The sequence below is a fragment of the Emys orbicularis genome, chromosome 7, assembly GCF_028017835.1.
Source record: "Emys orbicularis isolate rEmyOrb1 chromosome 7, rEmyOrb1.hap1, whole genome shotgun sequence".
NCBI lineage: Eukaryota > Metazoa > Chordata > Testudines > Emydidae > Emys > Emys orbicularis.
Window position 1 is genome coordinate 116,594,710 of NC_088689.1, and position 27,486 is coordinate 116,622,195.

The following is a 27,486-nucleotide window of genomic DNA, read 5'->3' on the forward strand; positions in this document are numbered from 1 at the left end:
AGGAATTCATGTTTTAAATAGTTTTAGTTTGCAGGAGCTATTAATGCACACAGTTTAAAAAAACAAAAACGGGTGCCACCTTTGTAAATGCCACTGTTAATTTGCACCTGTCACCTTGATTTTTTCTCAAGCTTTAATTCTCAAGTGATTTTTTCCTTTATCTAACTCATCTCCCCAAATTCCCACTTTTCTGCACCTACAATTCTAATTCAATCTGTTTCTATATACCTCACTGTCCATTGAAACAGGCCTTATCAAAATCTTTGAGCTGTGGCAAGTTATCCTAAGCTTTCTTGTTTTAACAGGAAAAGGTTAGCTGTGGCAGCAGGTCACCCGTTTAGCTCTCTCTTGTATCATCCACCTGGAATCAAGTTGAGAGTACAGGAGATTGTTCAGCGTGTTATTTGAGGATATTGTCAGGAACTCTGTCTTGGCTTTTGTCCAAGGCTGGCTCTAACAGTCAGAGCAGTAAGGCAGATTGCAATCTCCTCTCCTGAAAACAGCATTTTCCCCTTTTGAATATACTATCTAACATACTCATCTGCAGCACTTTACACCTGCCTTAGCTTCTGTTTATTTTGCACCATCAGTGCCTCTGCTTTGACTTCTCCTTCACCTATGTGTTAAGTATTAACCCTTACTGAGATGTAAGGTTATGGGTTCAGTGTCCTGAGCGTACTGTGAAATGTACAGATGAAGGCCAAATGCCTCTAACTGTGTAAGATTACAGTGTACATAACAATTACTTCCTACACTTTGCCTGTAGTCCTAATTAGTCATTTAACTTTTCACTTGAAGCTAAGTGGAATGGCATTTCCCCCTCCCACATCATGCCATTATACTTCTACCCTTGCTGTAGCTGTTGGTGTGTGTATATGTGGGGAGGGGGACCTATGGTTATTTTTTTGGGTGGCGGGGCAAAGGAATCTCATTCAATTTTTGTCTAGGCACATCTGACAATAGATGCTATATTCACTGATGTCAATCTTTTTGAATCCCTATGCACAGCTGTTTCCTTGAGAAACTTTGCCAAAAGTTTGTTTGCCTGGTGTATAGCACAGAGAGCTATCATACGGTAAAAAACCAACACATGATTTAGCACCACAGTAACAGGGTTTTTTCATTACATCATCTTCCTCCAACATTTCCTGCTCTCTTTTGATTAGCGGTACGTTAAGAAATCTTCCAGAATAATCATATGAAAGTTCTTCTCCAGCAGAGATAGCAGCAGCAGCAAAAAGTGCCAGTTTGGGCACCAGTGAGTCAATTCGGACAGGAACCATAAATAAATTTGGCTCACAAGAATGGTTCAGGAACCTGCCTACATTTCCTGTATTCATAGGATCAACAAATGTCTCTATTATCTGTCCATCATACAAGTGTTCCCTCACAGCTATAATATAGTTTGAATCCTCTGGTGTCTGTGCCTGTATTCTTCTACATGCCTCACGGAAGCACAGAACTTCACCAGCATATTCACACACAAATCTTCCTTTAGGTATGAACTCCAGTGTGCGGAGACCCCACCCCTTCTTAACAGTCTTGAACACCTCAAGTCTGAATTGTAAACCCCTCTGAATAACCCTGTTTTGACAGAACTCACCACAACGGCACATGGCATTGCATTCAAAAATAGGCCTAGTATAGTCCACTTCACTTCCTATATATTTGATGCATGAACTGTTATAGTTTTCACCATGGCGAAGACACGAACAAGTGTTGGCCACGCAGGAAGCAGTAAGACAATTACATCCTGGAAAAGTGATTTCAGAAGGGTCAGTGTCTTCTCCTGCTCCCGCCACGTGCTCTGGGCTATACTGCAAAGAGATGATCACAAATTAAAATCATTTTGATAACTATACTCCCCTTCACAGAGACAAGCACAACTTTTCTCATTTAAAATAAAGGGGCCAGATTTTCAAAAGAACTCGACCTCCAGGAGCTTCCAGTGAGACTAATGGATAGTGGACACTTTTGAAAACCTGGCCCCCCAAAAAGCACATACTAATCAGGTCACTACAATATTACATTCTTGAGATCTGTGTCCTGTAGAGACAGGGGGAAAAAATTAATACACCTTATTTTTTTGTTTAACATCTCCCAGGTGCCTAATAGTGATAACTGCCTTTCAAATGATCACTGTTCTTCAAGCATCTGGTATGCAAATTAATAGCTCCTAGAATCTTTTCATATTTCGTCTTTACAGAGAGGAACTGTTTCAAAGTTTTGCCATTTAAAGTTAGAAACCAAAAGCTCTTTTTATCTATGCTGATTGTGATGATTGGTCTGTTGTGAAAGCAGAAATGTGTTTTAGTTTAGTTTCAGTACTCAGCTGCATCTGTGCAATTCCTAACAATAGCATTACCGGTTACTGTATTTTTATGTGTCTTTTTAAAAAAGTGAACATGACATGAAAGAAGTAATTCACAGTGCTGGAGCTGTAAGTCCTTGATCATGGAACAGATGCAGTGACAACGCTGGCTTCCCTTACACTGCCCCACCACTGTATCTCAACCCTGGCCCAAGAGAACCCAGTCCTCTCAGAATAAGAAGGCAGTTCAGTCTCCATCATCTTTCATTTCTTGGCCTATCAACAGGGCCCTACCAAATTCACGGTCCACATTGGTCAATTTCACCGTCACAGGATTTTTAAAATTGTAAATTTCATGATTTCAGCTATTTAAATTGGAAATTTCATGGTGTTATAATTGTAGGGGTCCTGACCCATAAAGGAGTTGTAGAGGGGGTCACGGTACTGCTGCCCTTATTTCTGCATGGCTGCTGGTGGAGGCTCTGCCTTCAGAGCAGCTGGAGAGCGGCGGCTGCTGGCCAGAAGCCCAGCTCTGAAGGCAAAGCCACTGCCAGCAGCAGCACAGAAGTAAGGAGGGCATGGTATAGTATTGCCACCCTTACTTCTGCACTGCTGCCTGCAGAAGTGGGCTCTCAGTCAGCAGCCGCCACTCTCCAGCCACCCATCTCTGAAGGCAGCTCAGAAGTAAGGGTAGCAGTACTGCGACCCCCCTAAAATAACCTTGTGACCCCCCTGCAATTCCCTTTTGGGTAAGGATCCCCAATTTGAGAAATGCTGGTCTCCCCTGTGAAATCTGTATAGAAAAGCACACTAAAGACCAGATTTCACAGTCCGTGATGCATTTTTCATGGCCAGGAATTTGGTAGGGCCCTACCTTTCAGATAAGACTGCCCATAGGGAGACAATTGTGATGTAGACTTCGAAATGGATCCAGAAAAATCTCTTCCTGGATATATGCCAAAATCTGGAAACAATTACTTTTTTAAAAAAACTTGAAGATGGGTGTCTAGGTGAATTAGCTAGGAGAGGCGGGGGTGGGCAATTAAAAACAGCTTTATATTTTTTCATTCTAATTCTTATTTGCTAATTATGTAGATGAATGCTTTTGAAACCAATTTTTAAAATGCAAATCCTAGTCCACATGGATTTAAGGAGAATATGCAGAGTGCTACATTAATTATTTAATTCCTAAAAACAGCCCACTGGATAAACTAGAGATGAATTCTCACCAGCCCCCACAAAACTAATGCATCTAATTGTATCAAGAGTGACCACACATGAGTTAATTATTTTGAGCAACAAAAGAATCCTTTAAAATAGAAAAGGCATGCAATATGCTACTATTTATTTACATAACAGACAGAAAGACAAGCAGATGGTGATGTTAATTTCCTAGTTAATCTACACATATAAATCATTGTGAGATTGAGTAAATTATTTAAACAGCATTACTATTTTATCAAACAAATACCTCTTAGGCCAATTCAAAAGCTCTCCTGTGAGAACTGTGTTTGACTTTGAAAATAATTTCTAGCCATCATTTTTATTTTTAATATTCATCATCCAAAAAGCTTTACATTTTGAGATGGTAGATATGCCTCTACCCAGATATAACGCAACCCGATGTAACATGAATTTGGATATAATGCGGTAAAGCAGCACACCGGGGGGAGGAGGGGGGGCTGCGCGCTCTGGCAGATCAAAGCAAGTTCGATATAACGCGGTTTCACCTATAACACGGTAAGATTTTTTGGCTCCTGAGGACAGCGTTATATCGGGGTAGAGGTGTATCTTGTTACATTGAGACCTGGTCCTAGTGATTTAATTGTCACAAGAGGAAAGTCTGTGGCAGAGGCAGGTATCTAAGTGTTCAGAACTGTATAGTGATGCATCTGCAGAGAACAAAAATGAGTTGGTGATTGCATTTCAACCTGGTTACTACTGAAGGAAGGGATTTGGTTTAGTTCAGACAACACAAAGCTGGAATTCATGCTTTCAAAATTACGCAAATGCCCCTGGCAGGCCCAGGTTCACATCAGAGTGAATATTCATATGATGAAGGAAGGTGGTCAAAACTTTGCTAAATTTTGGAGTCAAACTATAGATATTTATAACAAGATACTCCAGAGGCATGTTTGTTTTCTTTAGAATGTTCCATTTGAAGGAGGGGAGGGGAGCATATTATCCAGAAACCTGAAGTACATACTGTGATTAAAACATTACCGTGGCCTGTTATGTTAAATTCTGGATGCTCAGAAGCATACCAGTTCATTCAGAGGTTTATTTTTCCTCAGTTAGCAGCTTGCTCGGCCTCTTGTATTTAAATCAGAGCAAGTTCTGAATCTTTCTAACATTCACTTATCTTTGATATTCCCGTATACACTAACTAGAAGTTTCTCTATTTCCCGAAAATTTCACAAGCCCACATCATTTAACATGAATGTAATGTTTAGTCCAATACACAGCTCCATTTTCATTAGGGGATTACAGGTTCTTAAATCCTATGAATCCACCACTTAATCAAAACCTAACTAGCCATACACCTCTGGGGAATTTGTTTTTAAGTCTCTATAAATCGTTTAGAAAAGAGATTGGATACATTAGGAGTTGGATCAGTTCATCCTTAGGATGAAAAGTGACTATTAATGTTTCAAAACTTTCATATATTTTATTGTCTTAACCACCTCACACAGTATGGCACTCTAAAGTGCTTGTCAAGTTCTTTCTTTGATTCTGTTTTACTGAAGAAATAACTATAATGGTTGGGCTATAAATTAACCTATGGCAATATATTTTATTTCTGGAGACCAGCAGGTGAGATATGGCTTTAAGATTAAAATCTGTAAAAACCGTCAGCAAGGAAAAAGGAGGTAGTACAATTGAAAACGTTTTAGAGAGAAGAGCTTTTCCATTAAGCTCTGGGATGTTTCCTTTAAAAAAATTGTGCAAAATGTAATTTTTAACCTGAGACCAGCTGAAATTAGTGCTTTGATTCCCCATTAATCTATAAAGAGATAGCAGAAAAAAGATATACTAATGTTACTTTTTTAAAAGTAATGTTTGTTTCAACTATTTGCTTATTTACTGAGTCTTTCAGGTACAGGCTGTAAATCATGCTCTCTCATGCTTTTTTTTTTTTAATGGCCAAGTGGCTGCTGGAAAGCAAAATAATGTAAATAGGTAAAAACACATGAGCAGGGCATCCAAATAGAGAATATTTTAAAATACATGTACTCAGCTCCATTCTACCTATTTTAAAAATCTTTTTTGAACAGAAGTGGAAGAGCCAACCATGTTGGTGGGGTTTTATTTTTCCAAGTTACTGGAAATCAAACCATTCTATTCCTAGATATAAGATGTTGGAGCCTGGCTGGTCTCAGGATATTACAAACACAAGGTGAGTGGGTAATATCTTTTTCTGGGCAACTTCTTGAAGTTGTCCAATAAATGATATCACTCACCCACCCTGTATCTCTAGATATAAGTGAGGATTTTCTAAGCCCTGATTTGTTTCAGAAGGGACACATTAGAATGTTTACCCGTTCAGGGCCCCTATCCTACAACTACATGCACACAGTTCCCTACTAATAATAACCACATCCCGCCTGAGGATGCCAACGGGAATTTGGGTATAAAGTTTCAGGATTGAGGCAAACAATCAGAACTTCCTTTGCACCATTAAAGATTTATGGAACACGGAAATGGTACCTGTTTGTACAAGCACCATTTTATACACTGCTTTCAAAGTTAAACGTGTATTTCCCTCACCCCAGCCAGGGAACGCATCTGTTTAATCTGATGCAGTTTGTGGGTGCGTGTGTTTGTTTATTTGTTTTTAGTACAGCTGGACTTTCCTGCAAGGAGAGGGCTCTTGGCTAAGAGCATAGTGCCCTCTAATGCAATACAGCATATACTGCAGGAGGGGACTGGAACAAGACACAGCAGATCACACGGCCCAAGCGTGCTCACCAATTATTCTAGCACCACGCAGCACGCAGTGTAACATTCGGGCGAGCCCCGAGCTCGTTTCTGTGCATTCAGACTTGACAGCGTGTGGCGAGACCAGCAGGGCCCTGCCCATCCCAGCCACGGATCCTACCCCTGCACCTAGCGGGTTGGGCTCGTGGCTCCCCGCCCAGCGAGCCTGCAGGGCCAGAGCTCGGCCATAGGCACCAGCGAGCCGGGCCGCCTCTGAATCGGCAGCAGCGCCTCAGGCGCGCTCGGCTCCCAGGCTTCCCGGGGGATGCTCTGGACCCGCGCGGCCCAGGCCGACGCTCCTCGGTCTCTCAGGCGCGGCAGCTGCTTCTCCAGCCGCGGAGGCCAGCTCCTGCTCTGGGCCGGGCCGCCGCCGCCGCCGCCTACCTGGAAGGCCGGGGGTTCCTCGGACGGCGGCCACACCGACACGGGTAGGCTCTCCAGCCCCCGGCTCAGGTCCCGCTCCCGCGCGCGGGGAATCACCTCCATGCGTCCCTCCGCCAGCCGGGGCCTAGGCCCGGCTACTGTCGCCATGGCAACAAACCCCACTTCCCTCCACTCGGATTGGCTCCCAAGCGACCTGTCCTTGTGTGATTGGACGAGATGAATGACATCACAGGCGGAGACCCGGAAGTGTGCGTTCTCTTAAAGGGACCACAGGTGGGGAGATAGACCGTGGGAGAGGGACTTTCCATCTGACCCACACAGGAAGAGATTTTTGTGTGCGTGTGAGACACAGACACCTACACACATATGATGGCATTGTGTGTGAGACACAGGCATTCTCTCAGACACTGTGTGTGTGACAGAGACTCACCCACACAGTGACATTGTGTGTGTCAGTCAGACACACTCTCTCTCACACAATGACATTGTGCACGTCAGACAGACACAGACTCACACACAGTGACATTGTGCGTGTCAGATAGACACAGACTCTCTCTATCACACACACAATGACATTGTGCGTGTCAGACAGACACAGACTCTCTCACACACAGGCGATGACATTGTGTGTGTTGCCCCAGCACAATCTGACAGGGTGCTGTTGCACCCAGACGTAGTACTATTATTTTTGTTATGTCCCCTTCCTCTCCTAGGCCCTGTGAGGCTTTGTGAAATGACTGTATTTGTAAAGCATCTCAAGGAATCCAGCTGAGAGAGGCCACGTACTGTTACATCCACACAGCATCCTAAGCACTGGGACGGGGTGATGCGCCATTTGATCTATGAGGGCAAATTGCTATAGATGGCCCTCTCAGCACACTGGGCAGAGGAGCTGTGACTGGCCATGGAACCAGAATTATCCCTCCACGCACTCAGGTCAAGGTTGGAGCACTTTGAGAAGGCTGCTGTCCTGTACTGCTGCACCTTGACATTGTTGCTATCCTGTTGCACCTAGTTGTGCAGATAAAAGCAAGCCTTGCTCTTGCAACTCCCTCCACATGGGCGATGACTGCAACTGCAGGGCTGAGTCCAAAGATCCAACAAGGCACTACCTTGTATAGGCACTACTGCTTATTACTTCTTTTATAAAGTAGAATCTGTTGGAAATGCCACAGACTATTAGATGGGTTTTCCTAGAGCTAGTTGGGAAATGATTTTTTTCTACCACTATTTTTCACAGATTTTTTTTTTTTTAATTTTCATTTTTTAATTCAAAATTTTCGGTGGAAACTGTTTGGTTTTCCATTTAAGTTGTTGGTTTAAAATTGAAATATTGGGTGGCTGGGTTGCCATTTTTTAGGGTTTCAAGTTTTTCAACAAAAACCTGAATGTTTTCACAAAACTTTCCTTTTTGTTGAAAAAAGCCATGTTCTGTCAAAAAATGTTTTGATAGAAATCTGTAACAAAAAAAAACTACAACTAGTAAAACATTCTTTGTTTTTATTGCTAATTTTTCTGTTACCATTATTTGGTTTCAATGGATAATAGTTTTACATGAAACTTACCTTAATTTTTCCCTGGCAAAGTTGATTTACAAAGCAAATAAATAGAATGATCAAACAACTTGGTTTATCTTTGTAAAAGGCATCTCTGTGCAACTTGTAAGAACAATTCACCATCAAGAAATTGTGGCTGTACAATGAATATGAATTATTATGGTGAGTTTAAGCAATGTAGTTACTGAATGTCATACTTAAAGTCTGTCTTCTGTATACTACACTCAGATTCACTGGTGTAACTGCCACAATCTTAAAAATAAAATATAAAGTAATACTAGTTTATAATATGTGGTTTACATATTATCAAATAATACCTTAATATGATTGACTTAAAATATTTGCTCATGAAATCACTCATTACAGCAAACTTTTGAAATATAGTAGAACCCCAGAGTTATGAACACCTCGGGAATGGAGATTGTTCGTAACTCTGAAATGTTCGTAATTCTGAACATGTTATGGTTGTTCTTTCAAAAGTTTAGAACTGAACATTGAATTAATAGAGCTTTGAAACTTTACTATGCAGAAGAAAAATGCTGCTTTCCATTTATTTTTTAGTAGTTTATGTTTAACACAGTACAGTATTGTATTTGCGTTTTTGTTTTGTTTTGTCTGTCTTTGTTGCTACCTGATTGTGTACTTCCGGGTCCAAATGAGGTCTGCGGTTGACCGGTCAGTTCATAACTCTGGTGTTCATAACTCTGACGTTCTACTGTAAATAACAATTTTTTTGCATGTTCATAAAAACTGTAGGAAGCAGTAGGTAAGATTAAAAGAATGCTCTTGCATAAATAAAATGGTGAGCTCTCACTTCTGAGAAGAGAGATTTTTCTGTAAAAAGAGCATGCGGCGCACTTTAAAAAAAAACATACATCACATTTGGCTGGGTTATTTTCTCCATATAAGTTACAACCATTGGCTATTTTTAATTCAATCATATTTACCTGACATTCAACAAAATCTTTTACTACTGAATCTTTTTAAACTTTCTTACTGAAATGTCATTTGGAACTGCTGAATACTTTAAAACTTTCACTATGAAATTAAATCTCTTTTGCTTATTTTGAAGGGACAGATTTGTGAATGAGTTCTGGATGTTTAATTAGTGTTCTTGTCTCCCCATACAAACATGTTAAATTAACTTTTCTTACTTCTGTATTGGAACTGAGCTAATATATGTTTTTAAAATATCACTTCTGTGGTTGGATGTTCTTTGCTCTCTGTGGTTTTACATGAGAGATATGAGATCAAACTGGAAACTGTAGTCATAATGTGATAACTCTTGACAACAACATTTACAGAAGAAACTAGCATATTTTAAAAAATTAAATTCAAGAGTACAAAGTAAGGGCCAATTCTTCTCCCTTGACTTACCAAAGTAAGGTTTCTATATGAAGGAAGATATGAACAGGAGGTGGAACCAGGCTCTCTCCTTGTCTGGGAAGCTTGACACGATTCTGCCAGTGCAAAGCGGCCCTGAAACTGGCTTAGCCAACTACAGGAGGATTACCCATGTGGCAAGATCATCAGGTGGAATAGAACATCTAAGGCTGGTCCTGCACCACCCTTCTTCTGTGGCCAGCATATGCAACAAGACTAAGAGAAGGGGACACTGGCTCAACTTCCCTGTGTCCTGGTGATTCTTAGTAACTCTAATGGTCCCGTGGGTGGATCTCCGTTGGCTCATTCTCGTTAGCTGAGCCTGTGACAGATATTTATTCTAGTGCTATAGAATTAAAATTCTAAATTTCCTAGCCAGGCCTGAGCTCCTCAGTGGGCCTGCTACCCAGTGACCTATACATTTGAAAGCTAGGCAAATTATAATTTTAATTCTATAGCATTAGGATAAATAACATTAATAATGATTCCAGTACCGATCCTACTGATTTCAATTAGAGTGGTAATAGTCCTAGTCAGGATACAAGTGTGGTATAAGTATTGCAACAACTTTAGAAGCTTTTCACATCACCACATTGTGTTCTACAAGAATTATCTCAGCCTATGCATCCAATTTTTGTAGAGCAGATTGGGCAAGAGTGCATCTGAGGCCTGTTTATGGAGATCTTACAGATTAGTAAGGTACATACAGTGGAGTGTGATATAGTAGTTGCTTGTAACATGCTGGAACAGCCTGTCCTTCAAGGGTACCTTTCATGTTAACTTCCTAGCTTGTCTGTGAGGCTTGCCCCTCTAATAAGATATTTCCTCTTAGCATATCTTTTGTGGGGGCTGGTCTGTTACATTTGGTAGAGAATATCTGCTGTGACTTATATGTGGCTTCTTTGCAATTACTTTTGGTGCTTGTATCTTCTTTTCTTCTCATTGGTAAGTACTAATAACTCCTCTTGGCAGTTTCTCACAGTGGAGGCAGTAAATTTTGGTTTTTGCTCTACAGAGGAATATTTGTCTATTACATGAGTGGGTGGGTGAGGTTCTGTGGCCTGCAGTGTGCAGGAGGTCAGACTAGATGATCATGATGGTCCCTTCTGGCTTTAAAGTCTATAAGTCTATGAGACCGTTAGGAGAAGTTTTTTTTTCTTTCTGTTCTATACACACACATATTTGGACCAAATGAGATATGTGTGGTGGTTGGCCTGAGATGGGTAGAAAGTGGTTCTTAAGTTTATTTAAACAGTAAAAGAAGAAAGAGTTGCCGTTTAATATTGGAAATTTATATAATGTCTGGTAGTTAGAAATGAAGGGGCTGCTCTAGGTAGTAAGTAATAGGTAGAAAATGGGCATTGGTACAATATTACAGTTAATGTGCAGAAACTTAATTTGTAAATGTTTTGCTTTCAAACATTTTTGTCCTTTTAAAAAAAACCTAATTCCATTACACAATTATAATTTTGTTTTCAGTTCATTGAGGCGTCTTTGTCACCACAGAGTTATTTCAGCTATGGTTCCTTGCGGGGAGAGGGGTTAATCTGGGAATTTCCTTTGTTTCTGCTTTACAAAATATGTGAAATACTGCTATAAGGAAATTAGATGTAGAGTGCTTGTTTTATGGAACTTTATATTTGATTGGTTCAACTGGCAAAGCTTCTTAAGGATGTTTGGGTATGAAGCGGAGATGGAGAATAAGCACAAAAGTCATTACATCTTGCGGGAGAGGTGTTGAAATGATACCTGTGCTCTGACACTAAGGATATAGCTACACTAGAGCTGGCTACTCTTCCATTTTTAGTGCACTAGCTCGATCAGAGCTAGTGTGACTATGTCTCCTCAAGTTGGAAATTATATCTTCTGGGTCCAGTGTAGACATATGATTGATACCTGATGGAGAGTGAAAGGGGAGGATGTGTATGGCTTTGCAAGGACAGAATCACAGCTACCATAGAGTGAGTGAGTGAGTGAGTGAGTGCGAGAGAGAGAGAGAGAGAGTTTGCATGGGATCTTGCTGAGAAATGAATGGGAAGGGGGTGGGGGGAAATGCATGAATTTTACCATTCTGTAATATCCTCTAGGGTTGTGACTCAAAAGATGTTTCTCTAACCTTTTAGTCTACATCCCCCAGCCTTCTGTCACTCTGCCTCTCTTCCACTCCATTTTTCCTGCTTCCCTTTGCTCCCCCACCAAATCTCTCTTGCCTTCATTTACCTTGCACTCCATGCCTCCTAAGATCCCCATTGCCAGTGGCCTCTTACATAAAAAGAAGCTGGAGCCCAGTTGCCTGGAGGGGGGAGCAGGGGGCGCATCGGTTACATATATGTCACTTTACTGAAGGCATAGTGTGATCTCTAAATCACCCAATTCTGACATGAATGTTAGGGAAATAAATCGGTACTACCATATCTCCATATTTTGAAGAGATGATAATGGCAACAGCTTTAAGTACTTGCAGCAGGTCTCTTTTAAGATGTTTTTCAGCTCCAGCATCCCTCTCTTCAGAATGTTGCCAACTCTCACCCTTTTTGGATTCATTTATCCACCTTTTCCACACCTTTCATACTGGAGAGGTGGATCAGATTCCCAAGCTGGAAGTTTGATTGTAGAGTGATCACTGATATTAACTCCACTTCCTTTTTGTAGTTCAAGGACTTTTATTATTATCAAATGGACTTTTGGGTTAAGACAAATACAATTTGGCTGCTAACACCCAGCAACAGATGGATTTTTTTCCATTTGTTTAAATAACAAAAGTGGTGAGTCATTATTCTTTTGCGCAAGAAACAGATTTGCTTGTAGCTATGGGGGAGAGGGTGTTAACAGTTTGCACAGGAGCATGGAAAACCCTCTGTTCTCTCTTCCTCCTCCTTCCCCCACACACTCATGTTATGCTGTCCCATACCCTGGGTTGAAGTCTTAAGTTGTCCAGAGTGGGTGAGAGGCTGACAGAAGCGCATTTTAACTAATGTAAAACAGTTGTTGACAGAAAGCACAGAATGGAGATGAAGTGAAGAACTGAGTCTGAACTAAGCATTGATGAGCCAAGGCTCCTGGTGCAGTTACAGAATTATTTTTATCAACAAGCCACCATATTTTTAAAATGGGAGCAAATGTGCATATATGAGTGTGACGGTGCTGCCCGTGGGAGCCCGCTGAGGTCACTCAATCAGGGTGAACTGCAAACAAAATGGGGCAGACAAACCCCAAACGCTGGTGGTTATTCCAATACTTAGATTTACCAAGCCAGCACAAAACAGCTTCTATAGTACCTCACTGGTTACTCAGAAGTCCAAACAACGCAGTTCCCTTAAAGTGCCCAGCCTCAGGCCTCCGTCCAGACACACCTGTCAGATATGATGATGATTACTGAAAATCTTATCTCATCATATAAAAGAAAAGGTTCTTCCAGTCCCAAAGGATCAGCCACATACCCAGGTTCAATTATAACTTAGATCTTACCCAAAATACACGCGTATAGCCAATTCTTATTAACTAAGCTAAAATTTATTAAAAAAAAAGAAAAGAGAGAGAGTGTTGGTTAAAAGATCAATATACATACAGACTTGAATTCAATTCTAGAGGTTCAGATACATTAGCAGAGGTGATCTTGTAGTTGACAAAAGTCCTTTTAGAAATAGTCCATAGGTTATAGTTCAATGTCCATATTCAGGGTGGCTCCAGTCAGTGACTGGGGATCTCAATCCTTATGGCTTAAGGTTTCCCCCTCTTGAAACCCAAAGCAGATCTGAGATGCAGCAGGATCATGTCCCAGGGTTCTTATACATTTCCAGCAGCCTTTCGGCTTGAGAAAAACAATAGGCTTAATTCTCCTTCCAAACATCCTGGCAATTAGCACAGGGTAATTTATCCATTAAACAGTTCAGATACAGGTTACCACAACCTTCAAAGAGACATATAGACAATAATACTATTTCACTCAAGTATCATCATAAATGTTAATATTCCTTTTTTGATCTTTGAATTTAAAACTATAGCAATAGACAAGCCTTGTTTGCTTACATCACAAGCCCAGAGCAAACATCTACCTTTTTACCTCTAACAATGCAGACTTGCATTTCAAAGCTCTATTCATTTACATATCTTCCTAACCAGTCCTTAAGGTTCACCCATGGGTCAGGTCAGTCTGAGTTAATTAACTCTTTCCGTCCCTGTCATCTTTCAATGAGATATTATATCATACTCATAACGTCACAATGAACTACTGGATATATCTATATTTTGTTTTGCTTTTATATGTACATACATAGCTTTTTCATTTCTTCCTTACAAATAATCGCTTCCAGCTCCTTAATAAGTTTTGTGGCTTTTCTGTGCACGCTCTGCAATTTAATATCCTTCTGGTAATGAGGTATGAGGAGGTTAAATGCGTCTAGAATAGAGTTCAGCTTCGAACTGTCTTTCTCTCACTACATCACTGAGTTTCCATTGGCTAATATTTTACACTGTAACAAGGTTCTGCAGCTTAGGTACACTGGAATTTATGCTTGCAACCCATTACAGCCTGTGGCCCCTTTAAAACACAATTTCTGTAGGATTGTGTTTTCCTCTTTTTCCTCCAGTTTGTCGTCTTTAATTTTTTTTCTGCTGCCTTGCTTACAGTTCTCTCTTCTACTCCTTGCTCTGCTCTGCCATTCCTCCCAGTCCAGCTTTTAATCTTGCTTTGTGATTTGACCTTGATTGCTGGATAATCATGTCCATTGGGTTAGTGTGCAGGTACTCTCTATCCCTCTGCCAGTCTATTGTGCATCTATTTAGAATATTGATTGCTAGAGAGTGAAGTAGAAAAAAATCAATATCCCATTTAAAAAAAGTTTAGTGACAGCAGTGTTTTCAAGGCAAGTCAAATTCACAGGGTTAGTGTCCAGAAACTAAAGATGTAATTTTTTTCCATACAGACTATGCTGCATAGATAGATGAGAGATAAAAATACACACATACAGATTAGGACCTAATTTATTTGCATTCGTGATTGGAAGACCCCTTTTGAATGACTGAATCTAAAAAAGCAGCAGTAATACAAAATATACTTTGATTTACTCCTGTCAACTGTAGTTTAGTGTTGATTATCTATAATAGTGCTCCATAGTATAATTGTAATTGTACTATAGTGTGTTTAGTAACCATAATGAAATCTTAGTAATCTGATATCTTATTACAGTGTCTGCTATTAAATGCTTATAGGGAGATGCAGAAACACCAGATTGTGAATTGCAGACTTTATCAATATAGAATATATACCACATGTGTGCAACATGTGCATTTACTATGCACCTTTGTCTGCCTCACCTGCATTCTGCCCACTAACTCATCAACAGTGGGACCACTCCTAACATCCCCGAGTTGGCAGGTCTCAAAAGTCAGCAACTTGAAGATCAGGTATTCTGCCTCTTTCCACCAGAATCAAACGGCTGCCTCTGGAGGTTCCTCATCCCAGTCCACTCCCCACCTGCCTGACATCCTCATGAGCAAGAAAGCAGACCCCCAATTCTCTGGAGAGCAGAGTCTGAACCTGTTCCCGAGCTCCTTCTCCTTCTCCTCTGGACAATGCTGCCTTAATTCTGAGTTGGGGAGTCAAAAACAATACATATTTGTCTGCTGGATACTCCATGTGAGCCTCCATGCGTGGCGAAAGAGCACTGTTATTCTGAGGTCTGTTACTTGTACCCTTGTACGGTAGTTGCCCCGATCTTCTCTCTAACTGACTGTATTTGTGACCCCCCTCAGAACAGCAAGGGAGAACACTCTGTCTTTTTCTAAAAATGCATTAATGTTGCTCATTAATTGCTCAGCCAGGAAATTTGTTTCAGTCAGTTCTTCAGCTTGTCTTATTTATTTTTTACAGCTTGCAAAGAATCTGAAAGTACTTTATGGAGTGAGAGTTTGAAATAATGAGAGAATGCTTTACAGACTTGCCTGCCGTGACGGTGCTGTAAAATTCCACAGAGCAGTCAAGTTGGCACCCTGACCCTCTTTCTGGAAGGCCAAACTCATGATGTCTATGTCACACCTGGCCTTCGCTGCCTTCAGAAGCAGGAATTCTGAGGTCATTTTCAGCGCATGGATCTTGGATGGTGAACAATATCTTGCTGTGTGCTAATGAGCTGGCCAAATATGCCATAAATAAATGAATGCTGGAACTAAAGACATAGTAATCACATTTATAAATCCTGTCAAAGAGGGAGAAATTGAAGATCAGTTTATTTAAGTTCACCTTAGCTGTGGAGCAATGATTAACCTTGAAAAATACTTTGCATTTATATAGCACATTTAATGTGTAGTTCTCAAAGTGCTTTACAAAGATAGATAAATCTTGTGTCCCTCATTTTACAAATGGGGAAACTGAGGTAGAAAGAGGTGAAATGACATACTCAACATCAATGGCAGAGGCCAGGAAGAGAGCCCAGGCTTCCTATCATAGAGCTTTCCATGGCATCTGTCACTATGTCCTGTTCTATGGACCATCATCCTGAGGGTTATGTGTAGTAAGTCTGTCTGTCCAAGAAGAAAATCGTGACTTAGAAATTTACTAAAACATATGATTTTTTTTTTTAATAATCACTTGTCTCCTCAGAAGCAAATAATACTGTGGTTTCAAGGATTGTCAACCATTCAGATCGCACGTAAATTACATCTTGATTTGTAGCAACTCATTTTGATGAAAACTTTTCTAAGGATGCAAGTCAGAGGAACAAATTCACACCTATAAACTACTGTGGACTGACAACACCAGCTGCGCCACTTATAGGGCTTTGATAGGTCATTTATCCATTGTGTAGAGCTGTTATAATGTGATGCAATGAATCTGTTCCCTGGTATATCACCACATTCCTGTTAACTGAGCATGCTATTTATCAGCATTCCAGTTAAATAGATTCCAGTGTAGCAATATTTCTTCTAAAGAAAGTCATTACTAAACAAGTATCAGAGGGGTAGCCTAGCCGTGTTAGTCTGGATCTGTAAAAGCAGCAAAGAGTCCTGTGGCACCTTATAGACTAACAGACGTCTTGGAGCGTGAGCTTTCGTGCATGCATCCGACGAAGTGGGTATTCACCCACGAAAGCTCATGCTCCAATACATCTGTTAGTCTATAACAGGGGTCAGCAACCTACGGCACGCGAGCCGATTTTGAGTGGCACGCTGCCTGCCCCGTGAGAGGAGGAGGAGGAGGGGCGGAGGGGCCGGAAAGCGCCACGCTGGGGGAAGAAGCGGGGGAGGGGGGAAGCTTGGCTGTGGCAGGACCAAGCTTCTGCCTCCTACCCCGGCAGAGGAGAGCGGGGGTCCCGGCCCCCCGCCCCACTCAGCCCCCCCGCCCACCGCTCTCCCCTGCGGGGACAGGAGGCAGAAGCTTGGTCCTGCGGCAGCCAAGCTTCCCTCCTCCCCCGCTTCTTCTCACAGCGTGGTGCATTCCGGCCCCTCCTCCTCCCCCTCCCTCTCCCTGCCTGCGATGGCCCTTGCGAGGGGGAGGGGGAAGAGCGGCAGCGTGCACACAGCTCCGTAGAGGAGGCAGAGAGAGGTAGGGACGGAGCCTGGGGGAAGGGGGTGGAACAGGGCATATCCCTCCCAGCCCCCTGCCCTGAGCCGCTCAGGGCAGGGGGCTGGGAGCACCCCCACGAGCCGAGCACCCCAGCCTTCTGCCCTGCACCCCCCCACCCCAACACACACCCAGCCTTCTGCCCTGCACCCCCACAGCCCCATCCCTCTGCCCTGCACCCCCCACACACTCTCCAGCCCTCTGCCCTGACCTCCCCCCAACACCCAGCCTTCTGCCCTGCACCCCCCCACACCAACACACACCCAGCCTTCTGCCCTGCACCCCCACAGCCCCATCCCTCTGTGCTGCACCCCCAACACACACCCCCAGCCCTCTGCCCTGAACCCCCCCCACACACACAGCCTTCTGCCCTGCACCCCCCCACACCAACACACACCCAGCCTTCTGCCCTGCACCCCCACAGCCCCATCCCTCTGTGCTGCACCCCCAACACACACCCCCAGCCCTCTGCCCTGAACCCCCCCCACACACACAGCCTTCTGCCCTGCACCCCCACAGCCCCATCCCTCTGCCCTGCATCCTCCACACACCCTCCAGCCCTCTGCCCTGACCTCCCCCCAACACCCAGCCTTCTGCCCTGCACCCCCCCACACCAACACACACCCAGCCTTCTGCCCTGCACCCCCACAGCCCCATCCCTCTGCGCTGCACCCCCAACACACACCCCCAGCCCTCTGCCCTGAACCCCCCCCACACACAGCCTTCTGCCCTGCACCCCCCCACCCCAACACACACCCAGCCTTCTGCCCTGCACCCCCACAGCCCCATCCCTCTGCCCTGCACCCCCCACACACCCTCCAGCCCTCTGCCCTGACCTCCCCCCAACACCCAGCCTTCTGCCCTGCACCCCCCCACACCAACACACACCCAGCCTTCTGCCCTGCACCCCCACAGCCCCATCCCTCTGCGCTGCACCCCCAACACACACCCCCAGCCCTCTGCCCTGAACCCCCCCCACACACACAGCCTTCTGCCCTGCACCCCCACAGCCCCATCCCTCTGCCCTGCATCCTCCACACACCCTCCAGCCCTCTGCCCTGACCTCCCCCCAACACCCAGCCTTCTGCCCTGCACCCCCCCACACCAACACACACCCAGCCTTCTGCCCTGCACCCCCACAGCCCCATCCCTCTGCGCTGCACCCCCAACACACACCCCCAGCCCTCTGCCCTGAACCCCCCCCACACACACAGCCTTCTGCCCTGCACCCCCACAGCCCCATCCCTCTGCCCTGCATCCTCCACACACCCTCCAGCCCTCTGCCCTGACCTCCCCCCAACACCCAGCCTTCTGCCCTGCACCCCCCACAACCCCATCCCTCTGCCCTGCACCCCCAACACACACACCCAGCCCTCTGCCCTGAACCCCCCCCCACACACACAGCCTTCTGCCCTGCACCCCCACAGCCCCATCCCTCTGCCCTGCACCCCCCACACACCCTCCAGCCCTCTGCCCTGACCTCCCCCCAACACCCAGCCCTCTGCCCTGCACCCCCCCACCCCAACACACACCCATTCCTCTGCCCTGCACCCCCAACACACACCCCAGCCCTCTGCCCTGACCTCGAGTTGCCCCCAACACCCAGCCTTCTGCCCTGCACCCCCACAGCCCCATCCCTCTGCCCTGCACCCCAACACACACCCCCAGCCCTCTGCCCTGACCTCCCCCCAACACCCAGCCTTCTGCCCTGCACCCCCCCACCCCAACACACACCCAGCCTTCTGCCCTGCACCCCCACAGCCCCATCCCTCTGCCCTGCACCCCCCACACACCCTCCAGCCCTCTGCCCTGACCTCCCCCCAACACCCAGCCTTCTGCCCTGCACTCCCACAGCCCCAGCCCTCTGCCCTGCACCCCCCACACACCCTCCAGCCTTCTGCCCTGCACCCCCCGACCCCAACACACACCCAGCCTTCTGCCCTGCACCCCCCCCAGCCCTCTGCCCTGACCTCCCCCCAACACCCAGCCTTCTGCCCTGCACCTCCACACCCTCCCCTGCCCTCTGCCCTGCCCTCCCCCCAACACCCAGCCTTCTGCCCTGACCTCCCCCCAACACCCAGCCTTCTGCCCTGCACCCCCCACACACCCTCCAGCCCTCTGCCCTGACCTCCCCCCAACACCCAGCCTTCTGCCCTGCACCTCCACACCCTCCCCTGCCCTCTGCCCTGACCTCCCCCCAACACCCAGCCTTCTGCCCTGACCTCCCCCCAACACCCAGCCTTCTGCCCTGCACCCCCCACACACCCTCCAGCCCTCTGCCCTGACCTCCCCCCAACACCCAGCCTTCTGCCCTGCACCCTCACACCCCCCAGCCCTCTGCCCTGACCTCCCCCCAACTCCCAGCCTTCTGCCCTGCACCTCCACACACACCCCAGCCCTCTGCCCTGACCTCCCCCCAACACCCAGCCTTTTGCCCTGCATCTCCACACACACCCCAGCCTTCTGCCCTGCACCTCCACACACACCCCAGCCCTCTGCCCTGACCTCGAGTCGCCCCGCTCAGCCCACTGCAGGCCTAGGTGAACAGAACCCCAGGCTGGAAGCGGGCTGAGCAGGCTGGCGGCGTAAGATCAGCATTTTAATTTAATTTTAAATGAAGCTTAAACATTTTGAAAACCTTGTTTACTTTACATACTACAATAGTTTAATTATATAATATAGACTTATAGAGCGAGACCTTCTAAAAAACGTTAACATGTATTACTGGCACGCGAAACCTTAAATTAAAGAGAATAAATGAAGACTCGGCACATCACTTCGGAAAGGTTGCCGACCCCTGGTCTATAAGGTGCCACAGGACTCTTTGCTGCTATTCCTAAACAAGACATAGAATTGTTCAGTCTGGAGAAAATTCTTCCATTAGATGTGCATCTTGGTGCTCTACTCCAAATCCTGCATTCCCCCTGCATATGAAAACTTCACTTGATATCAGTGACCTCTAGTTTGTCTTCCACAGGTCAAGTAAATACAGTTACAAGCATTTACTCAGTTCTTGACTTCAATGAGAGCATTGCCTGAGTAAGAACAAGATTTGGCCCAATCATTTCAGTCCCAGTGTTCATTTACTTAGTGCAGCATATTAGATCAACTCATTAGTGCACAGCACATCATCCCAACTGACATTATACGGTGTTCAGTGCATATAGGAAAAGCAGAATACGTGAGTCAAAATCCTTCATATGGTGACCAGAGTTCTGGCATAAAGTGTGATTGTTTTGGCTTAAGGATGAGATGTGTTTGAATAAGTAGTGCAGGGTGCTCTCACTCACCACACATTTATATAAATTTAATGGGGAGATTCACTATCCAGTAACAAATAATTTTGGATTGCCTTTCCCACTGTTATACTACAGTGAAGCAAAATATTTGCAGTGAACAATTTATTTGATTAACTTAACCCCTATTTAGTGAACAATCCAGGAGCAGATTTTGACATTTGCCATGGTATTTGTTATCCAAAATTAATGCAAAAATATAGCTATCCTGGTGTTTGAATCTTAAACTTTCATAACTGATAGCAAATGCCTCTACAGTTTCAGCTAAAGGACTAAGGCCCAAATCAACAGAGGTATTTAGGTGCCTAACTCTCATTGATTGCAATCAATCAGGCCCAGATCCTCAAAGGTATTTACATATGTAGCTCCATTGATTGCAGTGGGCATTTCATGTGTAAATACCTTTGAGGATCTGGGCCTAGTTCCATCTAAAAATTGCTCTTATGAATGTTCACAGAAAGCAAATGAAAGAGGATGTGAATAACATTCATGTGAATTTGCTGTTCTTTAGCCAAACAAATCTTTGCTGTGTATTGTTTTTGCAGCTTCAATTACATGGTCCAGTGGAAAGACCTCTTTAGCCTTCCTGGATTTCTTCCTGGGTGTTGGATCACACCCATAATGCATGATAAAGAAGAGTGAGCTACATTTCCTTCCAGTTCTTGAAGCACATAGCTCCTTGGTCTACATCATGTACTGTATGGTAGTCAAATCATTTTACAGAAAGAAAAATGGGGTCATTGATTCAAGCAACTCTTTCTTGATATTTTACAAATCTTTGAAAATTATGATTCTGTGCTATGTATGCTTTCAAAAGGATCATATATCACAATTTTTTCATTTACACTATCAAGAAATGTATGTCTTTAGCAAGAATAAAAAAGACTCTCAGCTTGTCTTGCTCCTATATCTCTGAATTGTAGTTTAATTAAATCCATAATTTTCTCTTGTTGATATGACAACAGAAAACAAAAGTGAAATTATAATCAGGATATTGTTACCGTACATCCTGTGACGGTAAAATAAATCTCTAAAATTGATGATTACTGAATAATTCGGTATAGCATGCAATCAAACTGGAAACTGGAAAAGGGATGGAGCAGTATAAAGCTAAGAATTTATGTATTTATTTAATGTCATTGGTAGGAAATTAATTTCCCACATCAAAAATATATGTACAAATTTTTGAACAAGTATATTTGTAGGGCAGCTAATAACCTATCTCACATAGCTCTGAGATGCCTGTTTTGCATCATGACCTTCAAAGCCAATTTGCCTCTAACACATAACGTTTAGGCTTTTCTAAATCTTCTTTCTCAACTGGGTCAACATTTTTCAAAAGGAAAAATTTAATCCAAAAAATGTTTCAGAGAAAGTTTCTTAGAATTTTTCAAGAGATGAGAAACTTCAATTTTAAAAATTGTTGGTGCAATGTTTCATTTTTCTTCAAATTCCCATTTTCAACATTTCTCCAAAAATGCCATTTTGCCACTTTAACTTTTGATTGGTGACATGTCACATGTGCCATGTGGTGGTCCATGACTAAATGGGTGTACCGGTAAATACCGAGAGAACATGCGATTGGCTCATTTGTACCAGATGACACAGGATGAGCAGCTGCTGTGTTTGGGACAGGGATGGGTCTAAGCTGGGATATATACGAGCGACCTTTGTGGCATTCCCTATAGAGTCATCCCAGCCTTTGGGGGAGTGAACAGATTTTGGACTAATTGTTGTCTCACGGATCACTGCATTTTGCAGCTCCTGGACTGGACTCTTCAATACAAGGGCCGGAGGTATTACATGTTGAGAGACGGATCCATCTGCTAATGGTGTCCCCTATAAGGCTGCTAGGCCATATAACCCCTTACCAAGGCCGGCTCCAGGCACCAGCACAGTAAGCAGGTGCTTGGGGCGGCCAACGGAAAGGGGCGGCACGTCCGGCTCTTCGGCGCAATTCGGCGGCGGGTCCCTCAGTCCCTATTGGAGGGAAGGACCTGCCGCCGAATTGCCGCCGAAGAATGAAGCGGCGCGGTAGAGCTGCCGCTTTTTTTCTTTTTTTCTTTTTTCTTTTCGCCGCTTGGGGCAGCAAAAACGCTGGAGCCAGCCCTGCCCCTTACTCCAAGTCTTTGAGAAAAGGAACAGGAATTGGGGGCTGGTGTTTCTGATACTGAACAGTGCAGTTCCTCTCCTTTTCCAGGGCCCCCTTGTTTCACCGTCAGTCACTCTCTCTTGTTCCATGGATTTGAGCAGCTCTGCACAGCCCTCTCTAATGGAGTCCAGGTGCAGCAATGTCTGGTGCTCTTGCAGTAAGAGTCACTGTTGAGGGACCCCATTTTAAGATTGGGAGGAAGATGGGGGTGAGGACTGAGCCTGATGTTGTTATTGACAAGCGGTCCAATTCTGCATTCCTTGCATACTCCTGCCAAAGTCAATGGAAGTTTTATGTACACAAACTCCATGCAGAGGAATGGTGGCTAGACTGGGAGTCAGCAAATACAGGTTCTTTTCCCAGCTCAGCCCCTGGACAGCTGTGTGACGGTGGGCCAGCTACTTCCCCTCACTCTGCCCCCCGTTTCCGCCTTCCACACACTGTCTGTTCTGGCTAGGTTGAAAGCTCTCCAGGGTCAGGGCCGAGTGTCTGTACCATGGGGTCATGATTTCAGCTGGGGCCTCCAGGGGCTAATATAATACACATAATAAATAAAAAAATTCAGGGTTGGGACCAAATTATACTTGAGCTAATAAAGCTTCCTTATTTGTCTGGTGTTCAAAGGAGGAAGAAAAAATTAATCTGTTTGGAGCACTTTTCCCTCTTCATCACTAAAACCCCAGTATTGTGCGCCTCTTACATGACTTGTGCTGTAGTATGGCAAGCAAATGCCTGTATAAATAAGGAACCGAATCAACATAACAACAATGAAATTTCTCCTCCTTTCCCTAGCCCTTATAGACATAACTTACAGACTAGATGAAGATGGAGTTAATTTATGAGCAGACAAGCAGCTGTTAGGGAAACAACAGTGTTCTTCTTTATGGGAGGTGCTTTGGGGAATATAAGACTAAACAATTGGGTATTCCCCTGAGAAGGAGGATTGAAATCACTATGGTACCAATGAATCTTCAAACATAATTACCAAGCAGGGCCTCTCTTCTGCTCAGTGGCATGCTTCTTGCTCTTTCACAGCAGCTATCCATGTGAGAGAAGAAGAATAGGAATAAGTTGATAAAGTCAGCACTGAAGGTAACAGACAGCCATCTGCAGCACTATGTGAAATGGACATTTTATGAACATGCTTCTAAAAACCATCTTTAGACTGCTATTTTGTTTGTTGTGACATTTTGATAGCTCTGAAATGATCCTGTAAAGGAGACAGTATGTATTGTAAACTACAATATGTATTGTATGAGCGGGGGCTGCACACAAGCAAGCCACACAGTTGTCAATGAAACCTGCATACAAGGGGCGAGAACAGAACTCACGCACTTTTGTTCGAAAAAGTGTAGTTGATAGACGAGATTCAATTGTTCAGGTAATAGAAACAACAGTACACATTCATGGGAGAGCAGCAGCTCACATGTTACACCAACAACCAGTACATAAAATGATGATCTAAGGAGGTCACGTTATAGAACGGTTGATGGCATGCAATTCCTCCGGTGCAAGAAAAAAGTTAGGAATTTACATTAGTAAGGTTATTGAGCAAATAGAATTGCCTTGGAGCTAATTCAGTAAGAGAGTAAGAGACTCTTTCTATGAGATGTCATAAAGAGACAAAAACAGTTTTATAGGGGTGGTGGTTACAACAAAGGCAACACACTCTGAAACACGGTACCAGAAGTCTGTTGTAATTATCACTATAATGAGATTACCCAGTTAAGGAGAGACAAATCTGTGACTCAAGATGCCAGAGGGAGGTAGAGGGTGGCACTGTCTGTGTTGTAAGCTTGAAATGGTGACAAGTTCTCAGTGGCACACTTGTGTTCTGCCCATTTTGTAAATGGACCCCACTTGCTGTACATGTAAATGAACCTCTTGTAGCTCAGTTTTCCTCAGGCTGACAATGTTTACATTCTGTATAGTTCAAAATATATCAGACACATGTTAAAAATATATATGCAAGGAACCCTTGATGCAAGATATGGGCCATCAATCCACCTCTGCTTTTTAATGGATTACCAGGCTGCTCTCTGTTTGTTTTTTGAAAATGCCGGCATATTCCACAGTGGCAGCTTGTTGGCAAGCAGCTTGGGTCATCTGCCTTGATTTTCTTTAGCATGAAATATACCAAATGTTTCACCTAAATTTAATTCAGGGTGAAAATGACAACATAAACCCAACCTAATTGTAACAATGTCCCAACCACTAACTGTGATCCTACCAACATCATTAACTATAGCTTTAACTCTGGCCCTGTTGGTAGGTCTAACAATAACTGTAACTACATCTGTAACCCTAACAGCAGCCCTGCCTGTAACACTATTGGTAGACCTAATCCCAGTGCTAGCCTTAGACCAGGTCTTAACTATTAACATTGACCTGAGCCTTTACAATAACCCTCTCTGCGTATTTAAGACAAAACTACTCTTTGAGGCTATGCCATGTCAGACTTACTTTTAAAATGAAGGTCCTGCGTGGGAAGGCTGAGGGAACTGGGCTTCTTAATCTGCAGAAGAGAAGCGTGAGGGGGGATTTGATAGCAGCCTTCAACTACCTGAAGGGGGGTTCCAAAGAGGATGGAGCTAGGCTGTTCTCAATGGTGGCAGATGAAGAATAAGGAGCAATGGTCTCAAGTTGCAGTAGGGGAGGTCTAGGTTGGATATTAGGGAAATACTATTTCACTAGGAGGATGGTGAAGCACTGAAATGGGTTACCTAGGGATGTGGTGAAATCTCCATCCTTAGAGGTTTTTAAGGCCTGGCGTGACAAAGCCCTGGCTGGGATGATTTAGTTGGGGTTGGTCCTGCTGTGAGCAGGGGGTTGGACTAGATGATCTCCTGAGGTCTCTTCCAACCCTAATCTGATTCTATGAAGTGAAAGCTTTTCTCCCTATCATACACCCAGGCTGAGCTGAAGTAGGGCAGGCTTGATCAGATGCCTGGGGAGTGCACTATGGAGAGAAAAGTAGGGGAAGTTCTTCAAACATTTTATAGGCACTATTCTATCTTTTTAAAAGTCCTTTCAGGTATATTTTCCTCTTTGTTCCAGTATTTGAAATCCACAAGGTAGAATCAACAGTTCTGATTTTTCTTCCTGGATATGTTGCTTCAGGTGAAGTAGACAACTTTGCCCCATGTTATGGCCTAAAGATTAGCCATATGCTCCTGACTTGGATTTCAAGTATTGAGGTGAAAGGTAAAGTCTACCTCACCGTGATGCAACAGCTGGCAGTGTCACTGAGAAAACAAACTAACGTGATTTATATTACATAGCCTCTGGAAGCAAATGGAGCAATGGGTCAAATGCTGGGCCCCCAGTTATGCCTGTGCAACCAGTGAAGTTAGCTTTCTCTTGATTTAACCTCCAAAACAGATGACATTCCCGGGAGTGCTGCCTTTTGACAGCACTTGGTCGTGAGGCATCTCAGTGATACCAAGCACTCGTGTATTGATGTGGCTGCAATATCCCCTGCAGAAGTTCTCCTGGGAAGCACATAAAACTCTGATGCTCTCCTGACTCCTGATGCATTCAGAGATAAATTGGCTTTCAAGTGGTACAGGATCTGTAGGCAGCCTGGCAAACCAGATATTTCAGTAGCTATTCAGCTTGAGTTCTATTGAGTTCAGCTATTAAGAGTTCTTTATGACCAATACTTTCAAAGAAGGAAGCATCGGAGAAGTGGGTGTATGGCCCCCTTGTTCTTGCTGACAGTTGTCCAAATGTAGCTTTCTTTGTGAAAAATAGGTAATTGCTTGTATAAGGATCTATTTGCATGTGTGATTGCCTGTTCTTACAGGGGTAAATATCAGTTTTGTAGGCACAACAAATGCATCTCAACTTGTTAGCCTGTGCCTTGGAAGCCACAACCTCCTCCCCATTACAAAATTAATCATCTATACTTAGGATTTTCACAGAAGCCTAAAGGAGTTTGGACCTCAAATCCTATTGAAATGCAATGAGAGTTGGTTTATTATTATTTCTTTGTACTGCAGCACTGCCCAGAAGCCTCAGTCATGGACCAGGACCCCACTGTTCAATGCACAGTTCAACCACAGAACAAAGGATGATCTCTTCCCCAGAGAACTTACAGTCTTAAGTTTCCTTAGGCTCCTGTGAAAATCCAACCCTTAGCCATCACAGAAACATATAAAAGCAGCCTAGAATAGGAGCTAACATATGCTGCTGTGACTCTGTGTTTGACCTTAACATGCAGAGTTTGCAGGATCCAAAATGATTTGCACCAACACTTGCACCTTAAAATGGAAACTGTTAGCGTGTAATTCTGGCCCCACTGAAGTAAATGGCATGTCTCCCATTGATTTCAATGGGGCAGGATTTCACCCTGAATATTTTTGAGTTCTCTGAATCACTGTCACCTGCTGTCTTCCCACAGTACCCATGACAAGAAGGCAGAAGCCAATGGCAGTCTAGTTTTACAGGAACTCTCAATAAACATTATTATCAAAGGAATAGTAGAGTCTAGTGCAGGTGTAGGCAACCTATGGCACGCGTGCTGAAGGCGGCATGCGAGCTGATTTTCAGTGGCACTCACACTGCCCGGGTCCTGGCCACCAGTTGGGGGGGCTCTGCATTTTAATTTAATTTTAAATGAAGCTTCTTAAACATTTAAAAAACCTTATTTAGTTTACATATAGTTTAGTTATATATTATAGACTTATAGAAAGAGACCTTCTAAAAACGTTAAAATGTATTACTGGCACATGAAATCTTAAATTAGAGTGAATAAATGAAGACTCGGCACACCATTTCTGAAAGGTGCCGACTCCTGGTCGAGTGTCAAGACTAGGGTCTTGTGTCTAATCACACAAACCCAAACACCCTTGCCCCACCCCTTC

The 27,486-nt window shown here is 44.0% G+C and overlaps 1 protein-coding gene across 1 annotated transcript in view; it reads right to left on the reverse strand.

Annotated features, from left to right (window-relative positions):
- Nucleotides 1-970: 970 nt before the first annotated feature.
- The window catches only part of LOC135881607 (histone-lysine N-methyltransferase SETMAR), a 69,285-nt gene continuing 42,769 nt past the window's right edge, over nucleotides 971-27,486 (reverse strand). Inside the window, exons 2-3 of the mRNA XM_065408264.1 lie at nucleotides 6,674-6,930; nucleotides 971-1,817 (exon numbers count right to left, since the gene is read on the reverse strand). Coding sequence (XP_065264336.1) covers nucleotides 999-1,817; nucleotides 6,674-6,930 — 1,076 coding nt within the window. The 3' untranslated portion in view covers nucleotides 971-998. The remainder of the gene's footprint in view (nucleotides 1,818-6,673; nucleotides 6,931-27,486) is intronic.